The following is a 27,500-nucleotide window of genomic DNA, read 5'->3' on the forward strand; positions in this document are numbered from 1 at the left end:
CCAGTGCTCCAGGAGCTGATGAGAGGCAGCCCTTGACATCCCAAGATCAGCCAGACCTGTCAGGTGGCCCCTGGGAGGCCAAGCCAGCCAGACCTGGTCCATCTTCCCTGGCTTCCATGGGGCCCCACAGTGTCCCAATGGTCCCTTGCTGCCATGAGGCCCTGAGGTGTCATAATGGCCCCTTGGTGACTCGAGGCCCTGAAGGGTGGGAATGGTCTCCATGGTTCCATCAGGCCCCACAGAGCCATACTGGTCTCTGGGTCCATGAAGCCCTGCTGTGTCACCATGGCCCCTTGGCTCCATGGGCTCCAGAGGTGCCACAAGGATCCCCTTGGCTCCATGGGCTCCAGAGGTGCCACAAGGATCCCCTTGGTTCCATGGGCTCCAGAGGTGCCACAAGGATCCCCTTGGTTCCAGGAGGTCCCCACAGTGTCACAGGGATCTCCATGGGAAGGAAAGAACCCAGCCCCAGTGTCGCAGGGGCAGCCACCTGAGGCCAAGGCCAGCCAGCCTTGACGGTACTGGCAGATTTTGCCTGGCAGCAACCCTTGGATACAGGGAATTTGGGAGGGGGAATCCCAATTTCAGACATGGACACCCGGAGGAGAAGGATGGTTCTTTTCCATGGGAAGGAAAGCACGGAACACCGGTGGTGTTTCAGGGGCAGATGAAAGGTGGCCATCAGAGGCCTGGGCCAGTCAGACCTCTCTGTCCTGGTAGCTTTTTTCTGAAAGCAGCCCTTGGATATGGGGAATTTGGGAGGTGGAACCCCAATTTTGGTGGTTTCTGCATAGATAAGAAGGACGGTTCTTTTCCATAGGAAGGAAAGCACCGAGCCCCAGTGTTTGGGCAGCGGGGGAGAGGCAGCCCCCAGGAGGACCAGGGCAGCCAGACCTGTCTGTCCTGGCAGCTTTCCCTTGGGAGCAACCCTTGGATGTACGGAGTTTTGGAGGTGGAATCCCAGTTTTGGCCGTGGTCAAGATGGATGGTTTTTTCCCATAGGACAGTAAAGTCCAAGTGTTTTGGAAGAAGATGAGAGGTGGCCACCCTCAGGCCAAGCCAGCCAGACCTGTCTCTCCTGGCACCTTTGGTCTAGGGGCTGTCCTTGCACTGAGGGCATTTTGGAGCTGGAATCTCAGTTTTGGCTGTCGTGCCTGGACAGGAAGAAGAGTTCTTTTTATCAGGAAGGAAAGCACCGAGCCCCAGGGTTTCAGAGGCAGATGAGGGCCAGCGCTCAGGAAGCCAAGGCCAGCCAGACTTGTCAGTCCTGGCAGCTTTGGTCTGGGAGCTATCCATGGATATAGGGAATGCCCAGGTTTGGCCATGGGTGCCTGGTCAAGATGGATGGTTTTTTCCCATGAGAAAGAAAAGCACACGGTTCAGGATGCAAAGGCAGACAAGAAAACCGCAGCGAGACGCAGGGAGAAGAAAGACTAACTAAAATTAACTGAAATATTAAACTGCGTGCGTAGAAGGATTTGACCAATCCTGTATTAGCTTGAGGCGTGAACAGCAGCACACAGTATAAATATGGCTTGCTGTTTGCAATAAATCAGCTGCACTTGATCACACTGATCATGGCGTGATGGCCCGTTACTGATCCTCCACAGATCTCCTTGGCCAAAAAGGGACCCAGAACACCCCAAACCCCACCAAAACACCCCCAAACCCCCAAAAAAGAAACCTGCCGGAAAGAGCCCAAAATCCTGAAAAACTGCCTCAAACCCGCCCCTAAATACACAAAATCTACCCCAAAACACCCCAAATCCCTCCAAACATCCCCAAAATCCTTTGAAATTGCACCTGAATACCCTAAAGCTGCCCCAAAACACCTCAAATCCCTTCAAGCTGCCCCAAAATCCCATAGAAACACCCCAAAACCACCTAGAAACACCCTAAATCCCATAGAAATATTCTGAAATCCCTCCAAACCACCCATAAACACCCTAAATCCCCTAAAACTGATCCCAAATCCCAGAGAGATACTCCAAAATCCCAGAAAACTGCCCCCAAAATGGTCCTGACCCTGCCCTAATCTGCCCCCCGCTCTCCTGCTACCCCAGGTCAGTTCAGCTCAGCCCAAATCCTCCTTTCTTTATTCCAAATTCTCCTTTTTTTTTTCAATGCCAAAATTTCTTTTCATCCCTAATCTCTTTAGTTGACCCCTAATCCTTCTTATCCTCCCCAAATTTCCTTTTCCCACCACAGATTCTCCTTTTTCTACCCCAAATCTTTTGTGTGTCCTCAAATCCCTTTTCCACCCAAAATCTCCACCTCAAATCCCCTTTCCCCACCCCAAATCTCCTTTTCCCACCCAGAATCTTTCCCCATCCTGAATCCCCCGATTCCCACCCCAATCCCCCTTTTTTCCCCAGCATTGTACCCAGGGTCTCTCTGCAGACATTGCACCTGGAGCTGCCCCAAACAAACCCCAAACAACCCCAAACAAACTCCAAACAAATCCCACTGTGCCCCCAGGGCTGGAGTGGGTTTGGGGATTGGGGATTGGGGGGGTCATGACCCCAAACTTCAGGGATTGGGGAGGTTTGATCCTAAAATTTGGGGGTTGGGCTGGTTTGACATCTCGGGGTTTGGGGTTTTAGGCCCCAAACTTTGGGAATTGGGGGTGTTTTGACACCCCAGGGTTGGGATTAGCGGGTGTTTGACCCCAGCCTTTGGGAATCGAGGTTTGACCCCAAAATTTGGGATCAGGGCAGTTGGACACCCCAGATGTTTCAAACCCCAGGATTTGGGGTCGGGGGAAGTTGACCCCAGGATTTCGGGTGTTTGACCCCAATGTTTGACCCCCCCCCAGGTTTGGGGTGGGGGTTGAGATCGGAGCCATTCCCTGGAAAGAGCGGCGGGATCGGGATTGGGAACTGGAACGGGATTGGGATCGGGAAGGGCAGAGAGCCCGGCCCAGTCCCGGGATGGAGCCATGCCCACAATCGTGGACCCCTCCCCAGCCGCAGCCCCTCCGCAGGCGCTGAACGGAGCCTCCCTCAATCGCAGCCCGCCCCAGTCCGGATCGGAGCCATCCCCAGAGCCTCCCCCATTCCCGGCGCGGAGCCTTCGATCCCTTTCTGGGGCGGCTGCTGCCGCTTCCAGCCCATTGCTGGCGGCTCCGAAGGGCTCCGGGGAGCCTCCCCATTCTGGGGGTGCTGGGGTGGCCCCAGGGCCGCCCCGAGGGCCGAGGGGGGATCGAAAGCCCCAAACCCGAGGGGCTCCCGGGGGTCCCCAGCTGCTCCCGCAGCCAGCGCAAAACAGCTTCTGGCCAATGGGAGCGCGCGGCGCTGGTGACGACACAGTTGCCGGGCAGAAACTCGGCGCCCGGGCCCCGCCCGGCGGCTCCCAGCCAATCAGCGCCCGGCGCGGCTCTGACTCATCAGTGTCCGGGCGGGCCCGCAGCGCCCCGCGCTCCCCGCCAGCGGAATTGGGGCAGGGGGGAGGTGACCCTGGCCATGGGCATGGGGCGTGCGGGGGCAGCTGGGGCCGCACTGGGGGCACTGGTGCCGCTGGGAGCCCCCCCGGCCGCGGGGGCAGCGGGGGGCGCGCTGAGAAGGGCGCCGGGGGCCCCAAATTAAACCAAGGGGGGGCCGGGACCCCCAAACCGAGCAGGAGGGGCCTGGAACCCCCAAAACCGAGCACGGGGGAGGGGACTGGGGACTGGGACAACGATGGGGAAGGGGCGGCAGAGCGCGGGAAAAGAGGGGATGCGACCCCCAAACAGGATCCAGCCAGCTTGGTGGGGCCGCCTTTAGCCCTGGATGGGAGCCAAAGGAGCCAAGGGCAGCCAATGCTTTTTCCCAGCCCGTGCCATCCCAACCCATGCCATCCCAGCCCAGTTTATCCCAGTCTGTGTTGTCCTGATCTGTTCGGTCCCATCCCATGCCCTCCAAACCCATATTTGATCCCAGCCCAGTTGATCCCAGGCTGTGTGGTCCTGATCCAGATGGTCCCAGTCTGTGCAGTCCAAATCCACAGGATCTCAGCCCGTGTTTGATCCCAGCTCATGTTTGATCCCAGCTCATGTTTGATCCCAGCCCGTGTTTGATCCCAGTCTGGGTGGTCCTGCACACACTCCCAGGGTCTGGAATTCCAATTCCCAGCCTGGAAAAAATGTTCCTTCCCTTGAACTTCCTTCCTATCCTCTCAACAAATTACAATAAAATTATAAATAAATAAATTACACAACATGAAATAAATTAAAATAAAAAGGAAATATAATAATTTAAACTCTTCCTTACAATACTCCAATAATTATTCAAGCCAAAACAACAACTATTACTGTAACATTAGCAATACATATCAATAAACACATTATATACCAAGAAATACCTTTTGAAGGTTTTAATTCAATATTAATCTACTTCAGATAAAAAATATCTAAAACAACTAACATACAATCTAACACACCTTACTAGAACAATTCCTATTACAAATATGCTAATCACAAAACCAAACACCATCATAATTTCTCATACATTTTAACCAAACTAATAAACTTTAACAACACCCTTGAGTACTCCAAACCAATTAAAATTACTTTTAAAAATTTAATTGCGGGTGGGTGGTTTTATTTGGATATTGGTTTTGGATTGATTGGGTTGGATGATTTAAAAAATGGGATTTTTATAGGAATTTAATCATCTGAGAAGGAGGCACTCTGCAAACAGAGCTGACTGAGAATGAACGGGACAGAAATCAGTAAGGGCTTCCCTTACCGGTGCCTCCGTTGGTGTTGGGTCAAGTGAGAGCTGCTGGAGAAGCTCTTCCCACACTGGGGACACTCGTAGGGTCTCTCCCCAGTGTGGATGCGCCGGTGGGTGATGAGGGTGGAGTTGTCCTTGAATCCCTTCCCGCAGTCGGGGCAGCAGAAGGGCCTCTCCTCTGAGTGAATCCGATAGTGCAGGAGGAGATGGGAGCTGATCCGAAACCTCTTCCTGCATCGATCACACTCGTAGGGCCTCTCCCCAGTGTGGATCGTCTGGTGGACAATCAGGTTAGAACGCTGGCTGAAGCTCTTCCCACACTCCCCACACTTGAAGGGCCGTTTCCCAGTGTGGGTCCTCTGGTGGCGGATCAAGCTGAAGCTCCAGCTGAAGCTCTTCCCACACTCCCCACACTCGTGGGGCCTCTCCCCAGTGTGGATGCGCCGGTGCAGGACAAGATGGGCGTTGTGCCTGAAGCCCTGCCCGCAGTCGGGGCAGCGGAAGGGCCTCTCCTCTGTGTGCGTGCGCTGGTGCACGAGGAGATTGGAGCTGGTCTGAAACCTCTTCCTGCACTGATCACACTCGTAGGGCCTCTCCCCAGTGTGGATCCTCTGGTGCCTGATCAGCTCGGAGTTCCACCTGAAGCTCTTCCCACACTCCACGCATGTGTGGGGCTTCTCCCCATCATGGGGCTGCTCATGGAGCACCAGCTCCGAGCTCTGGCTCCATCTCCGGCCGCCTTCCCGGCCCAGGCTGGGTCTTTCCACCTCAGATCGCCGCCATCTGCCTTTGCAGCCCCTCCTCGTGCGGCATCTCCGGGCCTTTTCCTCCCCGTTGGCTTCCTGCGCCGTGGAGCCGCTCCAAACGGCCTCTGCCACGAGCTTCTGCCCCGGGGATTTGTCCTCCCTGCTCTCCAGCCTCAGCTCCTGCTCTGGGGGAGGAAGGACAAGCAGAGGATGGCATTTGCCTCCGGGCCACAGGCAAGGGCAAGGAGATGCCCCAGGGCGTCCCCAGCACAGGGGCTGTGCTGCAGCCGGGGCCGTGCTGGGCTGGGAGATGGAGCAGGACACAGGGGCAAAGGGGCACTGACTTCCTCCTCACCTGCCTGCGTGTCCCGGGACATCTTCCTCTTCCTCACAGCCTCCCAGGGCTTGGCAATGGGAAATCCTGGTTTGAGGAAAACAAGGGATGAGCACATGGAGTTTGAAGGTCCCTCTGCCCAAGTCCAGCTCTACAAGTCACCGGCCAGCTGGGCTCCAGAAAAACCTCCCAAACACCAAGATTCAGCCCTGGAAAAGCCTCCCAGGAGTTCCCCGTCCCTGCTCCCTCCCCTCTGGTGTTCGGGGGTTCCCCCGTCCCAGCTGCTGGGGTCACGCTTGCATTGGGGGTCCCCCTTCTCCTGGGTGCCCGCCCTCCCCACGCTGCTGGCAGTCCCAGCAATCCCAAAAGCTCCCCCCTCTCCGCTCTCCCCATGCAAGGATGCCGGGGCTTTTTGGGCTCCCTTCTCCCCTCACTCTCTGCTTTGGGCTGCAGGGGCTCCAAGGAGTCCCCCCTGCCCCTCTCCGGGCTCTTGAGGCTCCCGCCAATGGCGCCGCTCCCCCCTCTCTGGCCTCCCCACTTTGGGCTCCTGGCGGACACAGGGCTCTGCTCCTCCAGGCTGCCTCTGCTGGCAGCCGCCACCGGCACCCCCCAATGTCTCCCCAAGGGGCCTTTCCCGCTCAGCCTTGGACTGCTGCATCCTCCAAACATCCTCCAAAAACCCAACCCAGGGACCCCCCGGGATATCTGGGCCGAGCTCCCCCTCCCCGCTCACCTGCGGGATGGGGGGCGATGATCCCACAGCTGGGGGCTGCGAATTCAGGGAGGGCTCGACCGCGTGGTTACTTCTGCTTTCCTCGATCCGCCTTTGCCCCTCCTCTTCCTCCCGCTCCTCCTCTTCCGTCCCCCCTCCTCCACCTCCTCTGTCTTATCCCCACCTCCTTCTTCTCTCCCTCCCCTTGCATCTCTTCTCCTCCTCCTCCTCCCTAGCCCCACCTCCTTCTCCTCCTTCATCCCTCCCTTCTCTCCTCCTCCTCCTCCCCAGCAGCAGCCACACCCTCGCTGCCCCGTTCCCGGAGCCCTCGCAGCCGCGCCAGGAGCGGCGATGGAGCCGGCACAGCTCGGCACGGGCAGCGCGGGGCTCTCGGCTGCTCGCAGCCGCTGCGGGCGGGGGAACCCGGCCCGGGCAAGAGGAGAGGCAAACTGGGAAAACTGGGGGCTGCACATCCAAACTGGGCCAGGCTGGGGACCCTGCCCGGGCACTGCCAGCCCTTGGGGCTCCTCTCGGCACCTCCGGCAGCGGGGAACGCACAGAGGGCTGCGGGACCCCAGCACTGGCAGCACTGCGAGGGACTGTGCTGCACTGGGATCACACTGGGATCATACTGGGAGTGACTGGGACTGCACTGGGTTTGTGCTGACATCAAACTGGGACCAACTGGGATCATGCTGGAGCTGACTGGGATCATCCTGGCAGTCAGTGCCACTACACTGAGGCTGACTGGGAGTGCTTGGCAGCAAATGGGATCCTACTGGAACAAACTGGGACTGACTGGGAACATGCTGGAGGGAACTGGGCTACACTGGGAGTGACTGGAACAAAAGGGAGGGTGCAAGAGAGCAACTGGAACCATGTGGAGCACAACTGGTTCATACTGGCAGCGACTGGGAGCACACTGGGCTCACATTTGGATCACACTGGGAGGGACTGGACTGACACTGGGAGGATCTGAGAGTGACTGGGAACACACCCTGCACATCATCCCCCACACTGGGCCTGACTGGGAGCAACTGGGAGCACGCTGGGAGCAAATGGCATCAGACTGGGACTGACTGGCTTGATCCAGGAAGCAACTGGAACCATGCTGGAGGCAGCTGGGACCATACTGGGAGAGACTGGAAGCAACGGGGATTATACTGGGACCACACTGGGAGGGCTGGCATGTGACTGGGATCAAACTGGAGCTTCCTGGGATCATCCTGGGGTTGAAAGGGAGCGACTGAGTTCACACTTTGGGCTACTGGGAGCAGCTGAGAGAAACTGGGATCATGCTGCAAGCAAACTGGAGGAGCTGGGAAGGACTGGATGCACGCTGGAGGCCACTGGGATATTCTGGGCATGACTGGGGGATCCCACTGGGATCACTGACACCTTACTAGGGCCACTGGCAGTGCCTGGAAATGACTGCAGACCTGCTGGGGGCAACTGGGATATGCTGGTAGTGTCTGTGACCATCCTGGGGGGACTGGAACCTCCCTGGGAACAACTGGGACCATGCTGGGGAGTACTGGGACCACCCTGGGGGCAACTGGGAGTGAGTGGGACCATGCTGGGAGGGACTGGGATCATCTGGGGAGTGACTGGGACTATAGCAGGGGTAACTGGGTTCAACTGGGACCATACTGGGAGGGTCTGTAACCACAGTGGAGTGATGGAACCACACTGGGAACAGCTGGGCCCTTGCTGGGAGCAACTGGGATCACACTGGGAGGGTCTGGGAGTGACTGGGATTAGACTGCAAGTGACTGGGATCATACTGGAGTGGCTACAATCATACTGGGATTAGAGGGGGTGTGATTGTTCCTAACTGGGGGTTACTGGGAGCTACCAGGCCCATGCTGGGAGCCAACTGGGAACATCATTAGAGGAACTGGGAGCAACTGGGAGAAATCTGGGGGCAAGTGAACCATGCTGAGGTAACTGGAAGTGCCTGGCAATGACTGCAAGAATGTTCAGGCGAACTGAGATATACTGGGAGTGTCTGAGACCATACAGGTGGTGACTGGGACCAGGGTGGGAGCGACTGGGAATGTGCTGGGGGAACTGGGAACACACTGGGGGCAAAGTGGGAGTGACTGGGGCCCTGCTGGGAGAGACTAGGAATCAGAATGGGAATGACTAGGACTGTGCTAGGAGAGAACTGGGAGTACTGGATACACACTGGATGAAAGTGGCAGGAACTGGGAGCAATTGCATCATCCTAGGGAATGACTGTGAGGGACGGGGCTCATACTGAAAGCAGCCACTCCCAGCCCTGGGACCCTCCAAAATCACCTCCCGGGGACCCCCCGTGTCCCCCCGAGGGCCATCTGCGGCTCGGCTTTGCAGCCCTGCCAGCTCCAAACATCCCCCCCAAAAAACCCCAAAGCCAGGCACCCCCCGGCAGATTTGGGCCCAGCTCCCCCTGCCCGGGCACCTGCGGCATGGGGGGCGATGCTCCCGGGGCTGCGGCCACTTCAGGCAGCGCCAGAGGCACCAGATTCCTTCTGTCCCCTTCTCCTGCTCTTCCTGCTGCCGCTCGGCCTCTTCCTCCCTCCCTCCTCCTCCTCCTCGTTCCCCAAGGCCCAACCCTGAGGGGAAAGGGGGCAAGGAAAGGGCGGGAACCGTGAGGGGAAAGGGCCGGGGCCAAGGGGACGCGCGGCTCCAAAAAGGCCCGGTTTGGCTTGAAATCACCCAAAAGGGCCTCAAATGCAGCTGAAATTAGCCAGCTGTGGCCTAAAGTCAGCCAAAGAGGATTAAAATTATCCAAGGGGTCTAATACCCAACCAAATTGCCCAAACTGGTTTACACCTCCCTCAAAATGGCCAAAAATCACCCTTAAATCTCCAAAATGCGCCTAAAATCCACGCTGCACGTACCTGCTTCAGCCTGAAATCTCCCGAATGAGCCTCAAATTCATCCGGTTCTGCCAGAAATCACCAAAGTTGACCTAAAATCACCCACACGTGCCTGAAACCAACACAAGAGGACCTAAAGTCACCCTAATTGACTTTGTTTGAGGTAGAGTTACCCAAAGAAGCAAAAAAACTACTCAAATGAGCCCAAAATCACCAAAACCAGAGACCTAAAATCACTCACCCTGGATTAAATTCACCCACATGGGTGTAATATCATCCAACGGGATCCCAAATCCTGCCTCAACCCCACCCGATTGGGCCGAAATTCAGCCAAAGGGGCCTCAAATGCCCCCGCACAGGCTGGGGATCCCTGGCGGCAGCTGAAGCCCAGCCTAAAGCTGCCCCGCCCGGCCCAAAATGCCCCCGAGGGGCCGAGCCTGAGGCCGAGCCCGGCAGCGGCTCCGCGCTCGCTCCGGGCCCTCCGCGCTCGCTCCGGGCAGTTTTGGCCGCGGCCCCGGACGGGCCCGGGCGGGACTGGGAGGGAGCAGGGAGGGCTCGGCAGGGCTCGGCCATTTGGGGCTCGCTTGGCCTCGGGCCATTGTGCTGGGAGTTGAGGGGCAGTCGCTGCGGGCTGTGCAGACAATGATTGCCTTTGGGGCAGCTGGGCAATTTCGGGGGGTTGTGGATTCTGGGGGGCTCTATTGGTGCTTTGAGGGGGGGGTGTTTTTCTGGGAGAGTTTGGCGGTTTATTAATGTTTTTTGTTTCTTTTTTAAATTCGGGGGGTTTTACTGGGATTTTGTGGGGATTTTGTGGGAATCTCTGGGATTTTTAGGGGGGTTTTATTGGAATTTCTGGGGGATTTTGGGAGCCTTACTGGAATTTTGCAGGTGTTTAAATGGATTCTTTTGAGGTCTAGGTTGTTTGAGGAATTTTTGGGGGTTTTTTTTGTGGAATTTTTTTGGTTTGTGGGTGTTGCCAAGATTTCTTTGGGTCTTGGGAGGATTTGTGGAGCTTCTTGGGGGTTTGGGGACATTTATGGGGGATTTGTGAGGTTTAATTGGGATTTTGGGAGTTTGTTGGGATTTCAAGAGATTTTGTGGGCTTTTATTTGGATTCTAGGATGTCCTAATGGGATTCTGTGAGATTTAATTGGGATTTCATGGGTTTTATTTGACTTTGGGGCTTTTAAGGAGATCTTGGGGCCTCTCAGCCCTTCCCTACACCCAGGTAGAAACCCAAAGCCTCCCCCCAAAATTCCACTAAAACCCCACAAATCCCCTAAACATCCCAATGAAACCCTCCAAAACCCCAGAGAATCCCACAAAATCCCAGTGGAACTCACCAAAATTTAAAAAGAACTCCCAAAAATTTCAAGGAATCCCCCCTCAAAAAAAAAAAAAAACCAACAAAAATAACAAAACAAAAAACAACCCAAATAAAATCCCTCAAAACCCAAAATGCCCCAAATTAACAAAAGTCCCCAAAATCGTGTAACCCCCCCAAAAAACCCAATAAATCCCTCCAAACACGCCAATAATTCCCCCTAAACTCTAAACAAAATTCTCCAAAGCCCTAAAAAGCTGCCCCAAAATCCCCAAAAACCCGCCCCAAACCCCAGAATCCGCCCACGCTCCCTGGGGCCGTCCTGGCTCAGGGGCACCGGCCGGTGGAACAGGAGCCGCTTCAGGGGGCCCTCGGAGCTTTTTGGGGAGGGGGCACCATGGGAGACCCCCAAAAACGGGGGAGGGGGAACGCCTGTTGTGCCCCCTCCCGAAAATAAAACTGCAGACCCCGGTTCAGGGGGGGGCTGGGACCCTCCGGGACCCCCAAATCTCCCCCAGGACCCCTCCAGGAACCCCAAACCCTCCAGACTCCACCTAAGGTTGGCCCAGGACCACCCTGGCCCCCCAAACCCTCCCCCAATTACCCTCAGACCCCCCAGTTCCCCGCAAAATTGACCCCAGACCTACTTGAGACTCCCCAAATCCCATCAGACTGCCCCAAATCCCCCTCAGACCCCTCAATCACCCCAAACCCAATAAAATCCCCTCAGACTCCCCTAAATGCCCCCCAGATCCCCTCAGAAACCCCCTCAGTTCCTCTCGAAATCCCCCCAAAATCCCCTCAGACCACCTCAATTCCCCTCAGATGCCCTTAAACCCACCTGAGAACGCTCCAGACCCTCTCAAGCTTCCCCCAAAGCTCCCTAGAGCCCCCTCACTCCCCCCAAACCCACCGCACACCCCCTATTCCCTGTCACAGCCCCCCAGGTTCCCCCGGCCCCACCTCAGCTCCGCCTCAGCAGCTCTGACCTCAACATCTCCCGCCTCCGCCGCGCGCGCGGGCTCCCCCAGCCAATCCCTGCGCCGCGCCCCGAACCAACCAATCACCGCGCGGCTCCCCTCAGCAACGCCCGCCTCCGCCGCGCCGCTGCAGCCAATCAGAGGCGAGCCGCAGGCGGCGCCCCTCGGCCGCCGGTGCCGCCCCCGGGGGCTCTGGGGAGGGGCCGGGGGCGCTGAGGCGGCACCGGGGGCCGGGAGGGGTCTGGAGCGGGGCTCTGGGAGGGGTCGGGGGGGTTTGGGGAGGGGTCGTAGGGAGCTCTTTGGGGGTCTGGGGGGGTCCTTGGGGGGATGTGGGAGGGGTTTTGGGGGGCCTGGAGTGTCCTGGGCCGGGTTTGGGAGGGGCTGGGGGGTCCTGGAAGGGTCCTGGGGGGATCTGGGGAGGGGCCTTGGGAAGGGTCTGGGGGGGTCTCAGGGGACAGCCTGGGCTGGGCCCGATTGGGGTCTGGGGGCTCTCAGGGGGTTCTGGGGGGGCTTTGGGGATCCTGGGCCAACCTTGGGGGGCTCTGGGGGGGGTTTGGGGGTTCCTGGAGGGGTCCCGGGGGGTCCCAGGCCCATCCTGAACCGGGGTCTGGGGGTTTCGTGGGGAGGGGGCACAACAGGCGTTCCCCCTCCCCCATTTTTGAGGGTCTCCCATGGTGCCCCCTCCCCAAAAAGCTCCGAGGGCCCCCCTGAAGCGGCTCCTGTTCCACCGGCCGGTGCCCCTGAGCCAGGACGGCCCCAGGGAGCGTGGGGGGAGTCTGGGGGGATTTCTTTGGGATTGGATTTTGTGGGGATTTTGGGAGAGTTTTGGGGGATTCTGGGGTGGCTTTTTTGGGTTTTAGGGAATTTTGTTGTTTAGGGTGGAATTATTTGGTTTTTAGGGAGAATTACTGGGTTTTGGGCGGGTTTTTTGGATTTGGGGAATTTTGGAATTTGAGGGATTTTATTGGGATTTTGCAGGGGGTTTGGTTTTTTCAGGGGATTCATTGAAATTTTGGGGAGTTTTTTAATTTCAGTGGGTTTCACTGGTATTTTGTGGGGTTCTCTGGGCTTTTGGAGTATCTTACTGTAATTTTTAGAGTCTTTTTGGGGTTTTAGTGGAATTTTGGGGGACCTTGGGTGGTCTTAGGGGGCTTTGGGGTTATACCTGGGTGTAGGTAAGGGCTGAGAGGCCCCAAGATCTCCTTAAAAGCCCCAAAGTCAAATAAAACCCATGAAATCCCAATTAAATCTCACAGAATCCCATTAGGACATCCTAGAATCCCAATAAAAGCCCACAAAATCTCTTGAAATCCCAACAAACTCTCCAAAATCCCAATTAAATCTCACAAATCCCCCATAAATGTCCCCAAACCCTCCAGAAGCTCCACAAATCCTCCCAAGACCCAAAGAAATCCTGGCAAGACCCACAAAACCCCAAAAAAATTCCACAAAAAAAACCCCAAAAATTTCTCAAACCACCAAGACCTCAAAAGAATCCATCTAAACACCTGCAAAATTCCAGTAAGGCTCCCAAAATGCCCCAGAAATTCCAATAAAACCCCCCTAAAAATCCCAGAGATTCCCACAAAATCCCCACAAAATCCCAGTAATACCCCCAAAATTAAAAAAGAAACCAAAAATATTAATAAAACGCCAAACTCTCCCAGAAAAACACCCCCCCTCAAAGCACCAATAGAGCCCCCCAGAATCCACAACCCCCCGAAATTGCCCAGCTGCCCCAAAGGCAATCATTGTCTGCACAGCCCGCAGCGACTGCCCCTCAACTCCCAGCACAATGGCCCGAGGCCAAGCGAGCCCCAAATGGCCGAGCCCTGCCGAGCCCTCCCTGCTCCCTCCCAGTCCCGCCCGGGCCCGTCCGGGGCCGCGGCCAAAACTGCCCGGAGCGAGCGCGGAGGGCCCGGAGCGAGCGCGGAGCCGCTGCCGGGCTCGGCCTCAGGCTCGGCCCCTTGGGGGCGTTTTGGGCCGGGCGGGGCAGCTTTAGGCTGGGCTTCAGCTCCCGCCAGGGATCCCCAGCCTGTGCGGGGGCATTTGAGGCCCCTTTGGCTGAATTTCGGCCCAATCTGGTGGGGTTGAGGCGGGATTTGGGATCCCTTTGGATGATATTACACCCATGTGGGTGAATTTAATCCAGGGTGAGTGATTTTAGGTCTCTGGTTTTGGTGATTTTGGGCTCATTTGAGTAGTTTTTTTGGTTCTTTGGGAGACTTTACACCAAACAAAGTAGTTTAGGATGACTTTAGGTCCTCTTGTGTTGGTTTCAGGCACGTGTGGGTGATTTTAGGTCAACTTTGGTGATTTCTGGCAGAACCAGATGAATTTGAGGCTCATTCGGGAGATTTGAGGCTGAAGCAGGTACATGCAGCGTGGATTTTAGGCGCATTTTGGAGATTTAAGGGTGATTTTAGGCCATTGTGAGGGAGGTGTAAACCAGTTTGGGCAATTCTAGGCCCCTTTGGTTGGATTTTAGACCCCTTTGGATAATTTAAATCCTCTTTGGCTGGTTTTTGGCCACAGCTGGCTAATTTCAGCTGCATTTGAGGCCCTTTTGGGTGATTTCAAGCCAACCCGGGCCCTTTTGGAGCCGCGCGTCCCCTTGGCCCCCGGCCCTTTCCCCTCACGGTTCCCGCCCTTTCCTTGGCCCCTTTCCCCTCAGGGTTGGGCCTTGGGGAACGGGGAGAAGGAGGAGGGAGGGAGGAAGAGGCCGAGCGGCAGCAGGAAGAGCAGGAGAAGGGGACAGAAGGAATCTGGTGCCTCTGGCGCTGCCTGAAGTGGCCGCAGCCCCGGGAGCATCGCCCCCCATGCCGCAGGTGCCCGGGCAGGGGGAGCTGGGCCCAAATCTGCCGGGGGGTGCCTGGCTTTGGGGTTTTTTGGGGGGATGTTTGGAGCTGGCAGGGCTGCAAAGCCGAGCCGCAGATGGCCCTCGGGGGGACACGGGGGGTCCCCGGGAGGTGTTTTTGGAGGGTCCCAGGACTGGCAGTGGCTGCTCCCAGTATGAGCCCAGTTCCTCCCCGTCATTCCCTGTGGTGATGCCATTTGCTCCCAGCATGGTCCCAGTTGCTCCCAGTTCCTGCCACTTTCATCCAGTGTGTTGCCTGTTCTCCCAGTTCTCTCCTAGCACAGTCCTAGTCATTCCCATTCTGATTCCTAGTCTCTCCCAGCAGGTCCCCAGTCACTCGCACTTTGCCCCCAGTGTGTTCCCAGTTCCCCCAGCTCATTCCCACTCGCTCCTAGTCTGGTCCAGGTCACCACCTGTATGGTCTCAGACACTCCCAGTATATCCCAGTTCGCCTGAACATTCTTGCAGTCATTTCCATGCACTTCCAGTTACCTCAGCGTGGTTCACTTGCCCCCAGATTTCTCCCAGTTGCTCCCAGTTCCTCTAATGATGTTCCCAGTTGGCTCCCAGCATGGGCCTGGTAGCTCCCAGTAACCCCCAGTCAGGGTCTAGTCACACCACTGTAATCCCAGTATGATTGTAGCCACTCCAGTATGATCCCAGTCACTTGCAGTCTAATCCCAGTCACTCCCAGACCCTCCCAGTGTGATCCCAGTTGCTCCCAGCAAGGGCCCAGCTGTTCCCAGTGTGGTTCCATCACTCCACTGTGGTTACAGGCCCTCCCAGTATGGTCCCAGTTGAACCCAGTTGCCCCCAGGGTGGTCCCAGTTCTCCCCAGCATGGTCCCAGCTGTTCCCAGTGTGGTTCCAGTCCCCCCAGGATGGTCACAGACACTCCCAGTATATCCCAGTTGCCCCCAGCATGTCTGCAGTCATTTCCAGGCACTGCCAGTGGCCCCAGTAAGGTGTCAGTGATCCCAGTGTGATCCCCCAGTCATGCCCAGAATATCCCAGTTGCCTCCAGCGTGCATCCAGTCCTTCCCAGTTCCTCCAGTTTGCTTGCAGCATGATCCCAGTTTCCCTCAGCTGCTCCCAGTAGCCCAAAGTGTGATCCCAGTCCCTCGGTTTCAACGCCAGGATGATCCCAGGAAGCTCCAATTTGATCCCAGTCACATGCCAGCCCTCCCAGGGTGGTCCCAGTATAATCCCCGTTGCTTCCAGGCTCTCCCAGTATGGTCCCAGCTGCCTCCAGCATGGTTCCAGTTGCTTCCTGGATCAAGCCAGCCAGTCCCAGTATGATGCCATTTGTTCCCAGCGTGCTCCCAGTTGCTCCCAGTCAGGCCCAGTGTGGGGGATGATGTGCAGGGTGTGTTCCCAGTCACTCTCAGATCCTCCCAGTGTCACTCCAGTCCCTCCCAGTGTGATCCAAATGTGAGCCCAGTGTGCTCCCAGTCGCTGCCAGTATCAACCAGTTGTGCTCCACATGGTTCCAGTTGCTCTCTTGCACCCTCACTTGTCATTCCAGTAAGTCTCAGTGTAGCCCAGTTCCCTGCAGCATGTTCCCAGTCAATCCCAGTTTGTCCCAGTAGGATCCCATTTGCTGCCAAGCACTCCCAGTCAGCCTCAGTGTAGTGGCACTGACTGCCAGGATGATCCCAGTCAGCTCCAGTATGATCCCAGTTGGTCCCAGTATAAGCCCAGTTGTTTCCAGTCACCCCCAGCATGCAGCCAGTCACTCCCAGTTGCTCCCAGTTGGGTTTTTTGGGGGATGTTTGGAGAATGCAGCAGTCCAAGGCTGAGCGGGAAAGGCCCCTTGGGGGGACATTGGGGGTGCCGGTGGCGGCTGCCGGCAGAGGCAGCCTGGAGGAGCAGAGCCCTGTGTCCGCCAGGAGCCCAAAGTGGGGAGCCCAGAGAGGGGGGAGCGGCGCCATTGGCGGGAGCCTCAAGAGCCCGGAGAGGGGCAGGGGGGACTCCTTGGAGCCCCTGCAGCCCAAAGCAGAGAGTGAGGGGAGAAGGGAGCCCAAAAGGGAGCCCAGAAAGCCCCGGCATCCCTGCATGGGGAGAGCGGAGAGGGGGGAGCTTTTGGGATTGCTGGGACTGCCAGCAGCGTGGGGAGGGCGGGCACCCAGGAGAAGGGGGACCCCCAATCCAAGCGTGACCCCAGCAGCTGGGACAGGGGGAACCCCCGAACACCAGAGGGGAGGGAGCAGGGACGGGGAAGTCCTGGGAGGCTTTTCCAGGGCTTAATCTTGGTGTTGGAGAGGTTTTTCTGGAGCCCAGCTGGCCGGTGACTTGTAGAGTTGGACTTGGGCAGAGGGACCTTCAAACTCCATGTGCTCATCCCTTGTTTTCCCCAAACCAGGATTTCCCATTGCCAAGCCCAGGGAGGCTGTGAGGAAGAGGAAGATGTCCCGGGACACGCAGGCAGGTGAGGAGGAAGTCAGTGCCCCTTTGCCCCTGTGTCCTGCTCCATCTCCCAGCCCAGCACGGCCCCGGCTGCAGCACAGCCCCTGTGCCGGGGACGCCCTGGGGCATCTCCTTGCCCTTGCCTGTGGCCCGGAGGCAAATGCCATCCTCTGCTTGTCCTTCCTCCCCCAGAGCAGGAGCTGAGGCTGGAGAGCAGGGAGGACAAATCCCCAGGGCAGAAGCTCGTGGCAGAGGCCGTTTGGAGCGGCTCCACGGCGCAGGAAGGCAACGGGGAGGAAAAGGCCCGGAGATGCCGCACGAGGAGGGGCTGCAAAGGCAGATGGCGGCGATCTGAGGGGGAAAGACCCAGCCTGGGCCGGGAAGGCGGCCGGAGATGGAGCCAGAGCTCGGAGCTGGTGCTCCATGAGCAGCTCCATGATGGGGAGAAGCCCCACACGTGCGTGGAGTGTGGGAAGAGCTTCAGGTGGAACTCCGAGCTGATCAGGCACCAGAGGATCCACACTGGGGAACAGCCCTACGAGTGTGATCAGTGCAGGAAGAGGTTTCAGACCAGCTCTGATCTCCTCGTGCACCAGCGCACGCACACAGAGGAGAGGCCCTTCCGCTGCCCCGACTGCGGGCAGGGCTTCAGGCACAACTCCAGTCTTGTCCTGCACCGGCGCATCCACACTGGGGAGAGGCCCCACGAGTGTGAGGAGTGTGGGAAGAGCTTCAGCCGGAGCTCCAGCCTGATCCAGCACCGGAACATCCACACTGGAGAACGGCCTTACAAGTGTGGGGAGTTGTCACGATCCGCCCTTATGGACGAGATTGTGATGGTTCGTTATCTGATCTCAGGGTACAAAACACCAACACGGCAAGGGGGTTTGCAGCAACAAAATCAATGTACTTTATTGAACAATCACAGCAAAATGCATTGGAGGGAATTGGGGAGAGAGAGAGAGAGAGAGAGAGAGAGAGAGAAAGAAGAACCCTATAGGAAAGGAAGGAAAGACAGAGTAGGTATATCTACCAACATAGAGGCGATGCAATTCTTCGAAGTCCAGTCGATGTCCAGTCGAGGAGTCGCCTTCACGTTGGGGAGATCTCAAAGGCTAGCTGACTCGAGGGGCCTTTTTTATTGAAAGTTGGGAAGGAGGGGGGGAAAGGATACAATAGTCAGCAGTGGGGGAAAGCCATTGTTTTTCTTGGTTCAGTGGTCACTGCTCACAGGCAAACATCTCAGTTTGATCAGCTGTTTTCTCCCCCACACACACCACCCTCCTCCTCCCCCCAGGTTACAGGTTTCAGTCCTTGAGGAGGAAAAGAATCTTTTTCATATAGAGATTTCATATCTCAGTCTTAGAGAGAGTGGCTTCTCCCATCTCAGTCCATCTGCCACGGTGGTTGTACAGTAGATGAAGGGTCTTCTGTGGAGACCACCAAAGGGTAATTCCAGAAGAGAGTCCAGCCAGGCTTGGGGGTGGAAAACTCCAGGCCATTGTCACAGCGCGGTGCAGGCGGAGGAAGGTCAAGGTGCTCCTTGTCCTTTCACTGGGAGCAGTGTAGCGTGAGGTGGACAAACGCACCTGTGAACAATAACTCAAGTTCCAGTCCCGGGAACTTGGCGAACCCCCACCAAACCAGGATGTAGGATCCTCTTTCTTTCGGTGGTCTCAGTCCTTTTTCTCGACGATCGTGAGGCAGATGAGAAAGCAATTTTGGGCAGAGTCTTACACCACCCCGTGACTCACGATTGTCTTCATCAGCGGGGCTCATATGTCGGTAGTATACCTCGGAAAACAGAGACAGTATGACAGAAGGGGGAAAGAGAGAGAGAGAGGAAAAGAAGAAAATGGAAAATAGGAAAAGAGAGAGAAAGAAAAAGAAGGGAAACAATTGTTCAACATGATTAATATCAATTCAAAACAATATTCTTAAACAATCAGAATAAATCATAAACAATTAAAAAGCAAAAGCAAAATTAAATCACAATTGATTTAGAAAATAATCTCTAAAATGATTTTATCCAAAATAATTCACTATGAATCAGAATAATTCTTACAAAATCATTAAAAGAAAACTAATGATTGTTCCAAAATACATGTTCTAGTTTATACCCATTTTGTGTCAACAGTCTTAGGAATGTCTACAGTATTGAAAACATCAGCCAAGTTGTGAGCATTGATTATAGCTGTCAGCCTAGTTAGCCGTTTCATCATTCTCCAATTCATTACAAATAAGATTATGGATTGAACAAAACCAATCAAAACTAGAATGAGAAGAACAACAATGGGATGACACATGGTATTCAGGACACTTGTGGCAGTTGGTGACCACCCGAAAAGAGTGTTCCACCACTGGTGCTCAGCATCTCTCTTTACTCTTTCCAGGACACGGTGTATCTGTTTTACATTGTGATGAACAGTCACCAAGGTTTTTTGTCCGTTTTTCTTGATCTTTTCCAAAATCTCGTTCAGGTCCTGGTGGAGCAACAGTTGTCTTACCAATGTGAGGTTCATCCCGATGGGAGTGGGTTCTAATTTGTGGATCAGCGTGTAGTTGGATTGCAAAAGGTAGTGAGACGTAACCGGAGCTTCATAGGAAAAATCACATCCTGCAATCTTAGTAAAGTTACAAGCACAAAGATTTGAATGATTACTGGTATCTACGAGCACATCTTCTACAGATACAGTATCACAAGCAGTTCTAAAGCATGCACATCCGTTGCCTATGTATATTAAAACTGTTTTAGAAGTCTCGTTAGGATGAATTTCAAAATGACAGATGTTTTGCTCTGTGTCTAAACAAATATCCTGAGCGGTTATTGCATTGCTTTCACAGATGAACCCTTGTTGTTCTCGGACAATACAAGATTCCAGGTTAACAGTTTGCCATTTGTTACCAACGTGGCGGGCCCATTCCCTATGTCCAGAAGGATAGAGAATGGCTCCGTCGTGATTCAGTCCTAATGGGATAATAGGGAATATGAAATGTACAGAAGCATTGCGTATCGTTAACACAAAAGCTGTGGCTGTGTTTGTAATGGGGTCATAGGTAAAGTTCACCAGGTTCCACCAGGATTGGAATTCTCTTTCAAAATCAGTGGCACTTTCCCAAATTATTTTCCAAATCTCAGTAGGAAAGATGCATTCTTCCCCTTCTCTTATAATTGAGGCAGAAACGGACTGCATCCATAATTGTGCCTGGATACAGCTGAGAGCCAAAGAAACATTGTTTTGTGTAGCATTTAGTGCATCAATCACCAATCTGTGGTCATCTATATTTACCTTTTCCCAATTCGGCAAAATGTTTGATAGCAGCCACTGATGCGTTCCCAGAGCCAATAAGGATGATTGCAGTGGTTGCTGAATCTTAGTCAAATCTTTGGTTGTGGCAGCCAATTTACTTAAGTTCAAATAATTTACACGTTATATGTAATATCATCACCTGGTGTTACCATAAAGGGAAGGGAAAACATTATTTTTTGTCGTCCAGCGCCAGTGTTGTCATGGTTTATCAGGTCTTCATGTTGTCCCTCGGAATTCTTCTGTAAAAGCAAACACAACAAACTCTGCCACGAAGAGGCAGGAAAAGTTAGAATGATGGAATTGTCAGAGAGGTTTTTAATATCAGTGGTACTTCCCCTGTAGCAGGGGAGTCCACCCAAACAGGTTGTCCAGGGCAATGTGCTGGGTTCTTGAAGTCATCTGGTTCCTGTAGTGAAGGAATTATGCTTGGAGCTGTTGGGCAAAAAGCAGTGATTTTGGGACACCCATTGACCCCCCATCTATAATAAGAGGTGTGAGAAATCCATTTAACCCCTTCACCTTTTGCCCAATCCTGCACATCTTGGACAGTAAAGTGAGAAACATGATCAGATTGAATTTCCTGTGGTTTTAGGAAAATTCCAAACCATCCCTGCAATGCTTTAACAGTATTATCTCCGGTAGCTCTTTTAAAAGCATCAGCCTGGACTAACACAAATAAAAACACAGCATAGGACTCAGTATAAATACAGACAAGGAAATAATTTTGTCCCTCATGTTGGAAAGTACTCCAAATAGTTAACAGTATTTTAACTTGTGTGCTGCTTTCTTCCTCTCTGTTAGCAGAAGCGGGGAAGAAAGGAGGGATTGCTTTAATCACAGAGGCAAGTTTGTCTTGGCTACTACCCAGGCTCTCAATTTTGGGTATTGCTAAGTTTTTATTCACTTCTATAAGAGTTAAGCTAACCACAGACAACCCCCCTTCCCAGGTAGAGTATCCTTTCTCAGCATCTTTGAAACCATGGGAATAGAAACAAACAGGTTTTGTCGGACCCTCAGAACCCCACTGCAAGATGTGTACCGATAGTTGTGAAGAGGCAAGTTCCCACTCCACCTGGTAGGGATCTGGAGGATGGATAGGGTCCAGGGCTGCTATAGTTTTTTGAGGGAAAATTGCTATAGGTTCAAATGTTCCTGGAAGCCCTTGCATTAAAGAGGTCATAATTTCAGGCTTTACAGGTGATTGCATTGGTAACTCAGAACTAGGAATTAGTTTCTTTTCACAAATCATTTGCAGGCAGCCAGCTTTGTGAATCTTTTCCGGGAGTTGGTCAGGGGTACCAGCTATGATTAAAAGGTCTTTCCTTTCCAAGGGGTTAAGCCCCTCTGCCCGATGAGCTGTGCACTGAGCCAGGGACTTTTGATCCCCCCCAGTGAGAGACACTTGACATATGTATTCTGTTTCTGATTTGTGGGAGAGAAGCTCATACTCCTTTGCAAGTTTTGTTAATTCAGTAGCAGTATACGGGTTTTCCTTGGTGGTTATGTGCGGGTCAAAATCCTCATCATTGATATAGTTATATTCTGTTGTAATTAGAGGTTCCATGCTAGAACAGCAGTGTTCCCCGCAATTTTTCATCAGAGCTAATTCTTTTTGAGGGTAATTTTGATTACTGTGAGGAGTTTCCTTCTCCTCTGTCTCTTTTGAGGAATCAGCATTACGTGAGATTTTAACACGTTCCTCTCTCAAGGCAGCCCGTAATAAATTTTTTTCATTTCTTGCTTCATCTAACTGTTTTTGCAAAACTTCAACTAGATTTTGGAGGGATTCAATTATTGCATTTTTCCTCACTTTTTCGCTTAAAGCGAGTATCTACAGCTGCTGTGAGGCAGGCTCCCAAAACTGAGCAGAGGATAGTCTTATTTTTGCCCAGTTTTAGCCTATTTTCATGTTGCAGAGAGCATATTTTATTAATAACATTTTCTAAATTAGACCAATTGCAGTTTGCCCATTCTTCTCCTTCTGTAGAAGGTGCGGCATTGTATTTACCAAGCAGAGCATAAAATTCAGCTTTACCTTTTACACTGAGGTTCTCAGTCATTTTGTGAAGGGACCAAAACTACGACAGGGAGGTACAACTTAAGTTACAAAACCGCACAGCCTTTGCTGTGTTTCCCTTCGCTTCCCTGGGTAGTTGAAGAGACAAAATCTGTCTGAGAGGCCTTACTTAGTTTCTTCAGGAGAGTCTCTTCCTTCCCAGACAGTCCAAACACACACGCACACACACACAAGCAGTTTTTTTGTGGGGGAACCAAAACTACTGCGGGGAAATTAAACACACAACCTCTGTCGTGTTTCCCCTCACTTCCCCGAGTAGGCGAAGGAGCTAACCTGTTTGGGAGGTCCTGTTTAGTTTCCTCAGATGCCCCTTCTCTCCCAAACAGTCCAAATACAGACAAACACAACAACAAAAGCAGATTTTTGTGAGAGGATCAAAACTACTGCAGGGAAATTAAACACACAACCTCTGTCGTGTTTCCCCTCACTTCCCTGAGTAGGCAAAGGGGCTAACCTGTTTGGGAGGCCCTGTTTAGTTTCCTCAGACGCCCCTTTCTCTCCCAAACAGTCCAAATACAGACAAATACAACAACAACAGTTTTCCCCCTTTTGCACCGAGAGATCTTTTGTGAAATCCCAGAGACAGAGTCCCAAGTGGAGTCTGTCAACAAGGATCCTGTCCGTGACGCCAATTTTATGTCACGATCCGCCCTTATGGACGAGATTGTGATGGTTCGTTATCTGATCTCAGGGTACAAAACACCAACACGGCAAGGGGGTTTGCAGCAACAAAATCAATGTACTTTATTGAACAATCACAGCAAAATGCATTGGAGGGAATTGGGGAGAGAGAGAGAGAGAGAGAGAGAGAGAGAAAGAAGAACCCTATAGGAAAGGAAGGAAAGACAGAGTAGGTATATCTACCAACATAGAGGCGATGCAATTCTTCGAAGTCCAGTCGATGTCCAGTCGAGGAGTCGCCTTCACGTTGGGGAGATCTCAAAGGCTAGCTGACTCGAGGGGCCTTTTTTATTGAAAGTTGGGAAGGAGGGGGGGAAAGGATACAATAGTCAGCAGTGGGGGAAAGCCATTGTTTTTCTTGGTTCAGTGGTCACTGCTCACAGGCAAACATCTCAGTTTGATCAGCTGTTTTCTCCCCCACACACACCACCCTCCTCCTCCCCCCAGGTTACAGGTTTCAGTCCTTGAGGAGGAAAAGAATCTTTTCCATATAGAGATTTCATATCTCAGTCTTAGAGAGAGTGGCTTCTCCCATCTCAGTCCATCTGCCACGGTGGTTGTACAGTAGATGAAGGGTCTTCTGTGGAGACCACCAAAGGGTAATTCCAGAAGAGAGTCCAGCCAGGCTTGGGGGTGGAAAACTCCAGGCCATTGTCACAGCGCGGTGCAGGCGGAGGAAGGTCAAGGTGCTCCTTGTCCTTTCACTGGGAGCAGTGTAGCGTGAGGTGGACAAACGCACCTGTGAACAATAACTCAAGTTCCAGTCCCGGGAACTTGGCGAACCCCCACCAAACCAGGATGTAGGATCCTCTTTCTTTCGGTGGTCTCAGTCCTTTTTCTCGACGATCGTGAGGCAGATGAGAAAGCAATTTTGGGCAGAGTCTTACAGGAGTGTGCGAAGAGCTTCAGCCAGCAATCCGCCCTGATTGTCCACCAAAAGATCCACACTGGGGAGAGGCCCTACGAGTGTGATCAATGCAGGAAGAGGTTTCGGATCAGCTCCCATCTCCTCCGGCACTATCGGATTCACTCAGAGGAGAGGCCCTTCTGCTGCCCCGACTGTGGGAAGGGATTCAGGCACAAATGCAACCTCATCACCCACCAGCGCATCCACACTGGGGAGAGGCCCTACGAGTGTCCCCAGTGTGGGAAGAGCTTCACCAGCAGCTCTAACTTGACCCAACACCAACGGAGGCACCGGTAAGGGAAGCCCTTACTGATTTCTGTCCCGTTCATTCTCAGTCAGCTCTGTTTGCAGAGTGCCTCCTTCTCAGATGATTAAATTCTTATAAAAATCCCATTTTTACATCATCCAACCCAAACAATCCAAAACCAATATCCAAGTAAAACCACCCACCCGCAATTGAATTTTTAAGAATAATTTTAATTGGTTTGGAGTACTCAAGGGTGTTGTTAAAGTTTAATTGTTTGGTTAAAATCTATGAGAAATTATGATGGTGTTTGGTTTTGTGTTTAGCATGTTTGTAATAGGAATTGTTTTTTTAAGATGTGTCAGATTGTTTGTTAGTTGTTTTAGATATTTTTTATCTAAAGTAGATTAATATTGAATTAAAACTTTCAAAAGGTATTTCTTGGTATATAATGTGTTTATTTATATGTATTGGTAATGTTACAGTAATAGTTGTTTTGGCTTGAATTGTTATTGGAGTATTGTAAGGAAGAGTTGAAATTATTATATTTCATTTTTATCATAATTTATTTCATGATGTGTAATTTATTGATTTATAATTTTATTGTAATTTGTTGAGAGGATAGGAAGGAAGTTCAAGGGCAGGAGCATTTTTTTCTGGCTGGGAACTGGAATTCCAGACCCTGGGAGTGTGTGCAGGACCACCCAGCCTGGGATCAAATATGGGTTGGGATAAAACATGGGCTGGGATCCTGTGGATTTGGACTGCACAGACTGGGACCATCTGGATCAGGACCACACAGCCTGGGATCAACTGGGCTGGGATCAAATATGGGCTGGGAGCGCATGGGATGGGACCGAACAGATCAGGACAACACAGACTGGGATAAACTGGGCTGGGATTGTATGGACTGGGGCCGGATGGACTGGGATGGCACAGGCTGGGATGGCACGGGCTGGGAAAAAGCATTGGCTGCCCTTGGCTCCTTTGGCTCCCATCCAGGGCTAAAGGCGGCCCCACCAAGCTGGCTGGATCCTGTTTGGGGGTCCCATCCCCTCTTTTCCCCCGCTCTGCCGCCCCTTCCCCATCGTTGTCCCAGTCCCCAGTCCCCTCCCCCGTGCTCGGTTTTGGGGGTTCCAGGCCCCTCCTGCTCCGTTTGGGGGTCCCGACCCCCCCTTGGTTTAATTTGGGGCCCCCGGCGCCCTTCTCAGCGCGCCCCCCGCTGCCCCCGCAGCCGGGGGGGCTCCCAGCGGCACCAGTGCCCCCAGTGCGGCCCCAGCTGCCCCCGCACGCCCCATGCCCATGGCCAGGGTCACCTCCCCCCTGCCTGAGGACCCCCGGGAGCCCCTCGGGTTTGGGGCTTTCGATCCCCCCTCGGCCCTCAGGGCAGCCCTGGGGCCACCCCAGCACCCCCAAAATGGGGAGGCTCCCCGGAGCCCTTCGGAACCGCCAGCAATGGGCTGGAATCCCCATCCCGCCGCTGTTTCCAGGGAATGGCTCCGATCTCAACTCCGACCCCTAACCTGGGGGGGGGACAAACATTGGGGTCAAACACCCAAAATCCTGGGCTCAACTTCCCCCGACCCCAAATCCTGGGGTTTGAAACATCTGGGGTGTCCAACTGCCCTGATCCCAAAGTTTGGGGTCAAACCCCCTGATCCCCAAATCCTGGGGACAAAAACCCCCTAATTCCAAATCCCAAATCCCAAACCCCCCAAATCCTGAACCCCCGAGCCCCGAGATGTCAGACCAGCCCAAACCCCAAATTTTTAGATCAAACCTCCACAATCCCCGAAGTTTGGGGCCATGACCCCCCCAATTCCCAACCCCCCAAACCCACTCCAGCCCTGGGGGTAGAGTGGGGTTTGTTTGGGGTTTGTTTGGGATTGTTTGGGGTTTGTTTGGGGCAGCTCCAGGTGCAATGTCTGCAGAGAGACCCTGGGTACAGTGCTGGGAAAAAAAGGGGAATTGGGGGATGCAGGATGGGGAAAGATTTGGGTGGGAAAAGGGGATTTGGGGTGGGGAAAGGGGATTTGAGGTGGAGATTTTGGGTGGAAAACGGAGATTTTGGGATGGGAGAAGGGATTTGAGTACACACAAAAGATTTGGGGTAGGAAAAGGAGGATTTGTGGTGGGAAAAAGAGGATTTGGGGTGGGAAAAATAAATTTGGGGAGGACAAGAAGGATTAGGGGTCAAATAAGGAGATTAGGGATGAAAAGAGATTTTGGCGTTGAATAAAGGAGGATTTGGAATAAAGAAAGGAGGATTTGGGCTGAGCTGAACTGACCTGGGGTAGCAGGGGAGCGGGGGGCGGATTTGGGCAGGGTCAGGACCATTTTGCGGGCGGTTTTCTGGGATTTTGGAGTATCTCTCTGGGATTCGGGATCAGTTTTATGGGATTTAGGGTGTTTATGGGTGGTTTGGAGGGACTTGAGGGTGTTTCTATGCGATTTTGGGGCAGCTTGAAGGGATTTGAGGTGTTTTGGGGCAGTTTCAGGGTATTTAGGTGCAATTTCAAAGGATTTTGGGGATCCTGGCCGAGCCAGGATCCGCCAGGATCCGTTTGGAGGGATTTGGGGTGTTTTGGGGTAGATTTTGGGTATTTAGGGGCAGGTTTCAGGCAGTTTTTCAGGATTTTGGGCTATTTCAGGCCTGGTTTCTTTTTTGGGGGTTTGGGGGTGTTTTGGTGGGGTTTGGGGTGTTCTGGGTCCCTTTTTGGCCAAGGAGCTCTGTGGAGGATCAGTAACGGGCCATCACGCCATGATCAGTGTGATCAAGTGCAGCTGATTTATTGCAAACAGCAAGCCATATTTATACTGTGTGCTGCTGTTCACGCCTCAAGCTAATACAGGATTGGTCAAATCCTTCTACGCACGCAGTTTAATATTTCAGTTAATTTTAGTCTTTCTTCTCCCTGTGTCTCGCTGTGGTTTTCTTGTCTGCCTTTGCATCCTGAACCGTGTGTTTTTCTTTCTCATGGGAAAAAACCATCCATCTTGACCAGGCCCCCATGGCCAAACCTGGGCATTCCCTATATCCAAGGATAGCTCCCAGACCAAAGCTGCCAGGACTGACAAGTCTGGCTGGCCTTGGCTTCCTGAGGGCTGGCCCTCATCTGCCTCTGAAACCCTGGGGCTCGGTGCTTTCCTTCCTGATAAAAAGAACTCTTCTTCCTGTCCAGGCACGACAGCCAAAACTGAGATTCCACCTCCAAAATGCCCTCAGTGCAAGGACAGCCCCTAGACCAAAGGTGCCAGGAGAGACAGGTCTGGCTGGCTTGGCCTGAGGGTGGCCACCTCTCATCTTCTTCCAAAACACTTGGACTTTACTGTCCTATGGGAAAAA

The 27,500-nt window shown here is 53.5% G+C and overlaps 2 protein-coding genes across 2 annotated transcripts in view; one reads left to right on the forward strand and one right to left on the reverse strand.

Moving 5' to 3' along the window:
* The window catches only part of LOC119696487, a 1,710,157-nt gene that overhangs the window by 392,080 nt on the left and 1,290,577 nt on the right, over nucleotides 1–27,500 (reverse strand). Inside the window, 2 exon segments of the mRNA XM_038126215.1 lie at nucleotides 4,413–4,416; nucleotides 4,700–5,435. Coding sequence (XP_037982143.1) covers nucleotides 4,413–4,416; nucleotides 4,700–5,435 — 740 coding nt within the window.
* Nucleotides 1–27,500, forward strand: part of LOC119696488 — a 1,499,846-nt gene that overhangs the window by 364,660 nt on the left and 1,107,686 nt on the right. The window contains 3 exon segments of the mRNA XM_038126216.1: nucleotides 15,259–15,276; nucleotides 17,319–17,736; nucleotides 23,883–24,203. Coding sequence (XP_037982144.1) covers nucleotides 15,259–15,276; nucleotides 17,319–17,736; nucleotides 23,883–24,203 — 757 coding nt within the window.

The sequence above is a fragment of the Motacilla alba genome, unplaced genomic scaffold, assembly GCF_015832195.1.
Source record: "Motacilla alba alba isolate MOTALB_02 unplaced genomic scaffold, Motacilla_alba_V1.0_pri HiC_scaffold_31, whole genome shotgun sequence".
In the NCBI taxonomy this organism is placed as follows: Eukaryota; Metazoa; Chordata; class Aves; order Passeriformes; family Motacillidae; genus Motacilla; species Motacilla alba.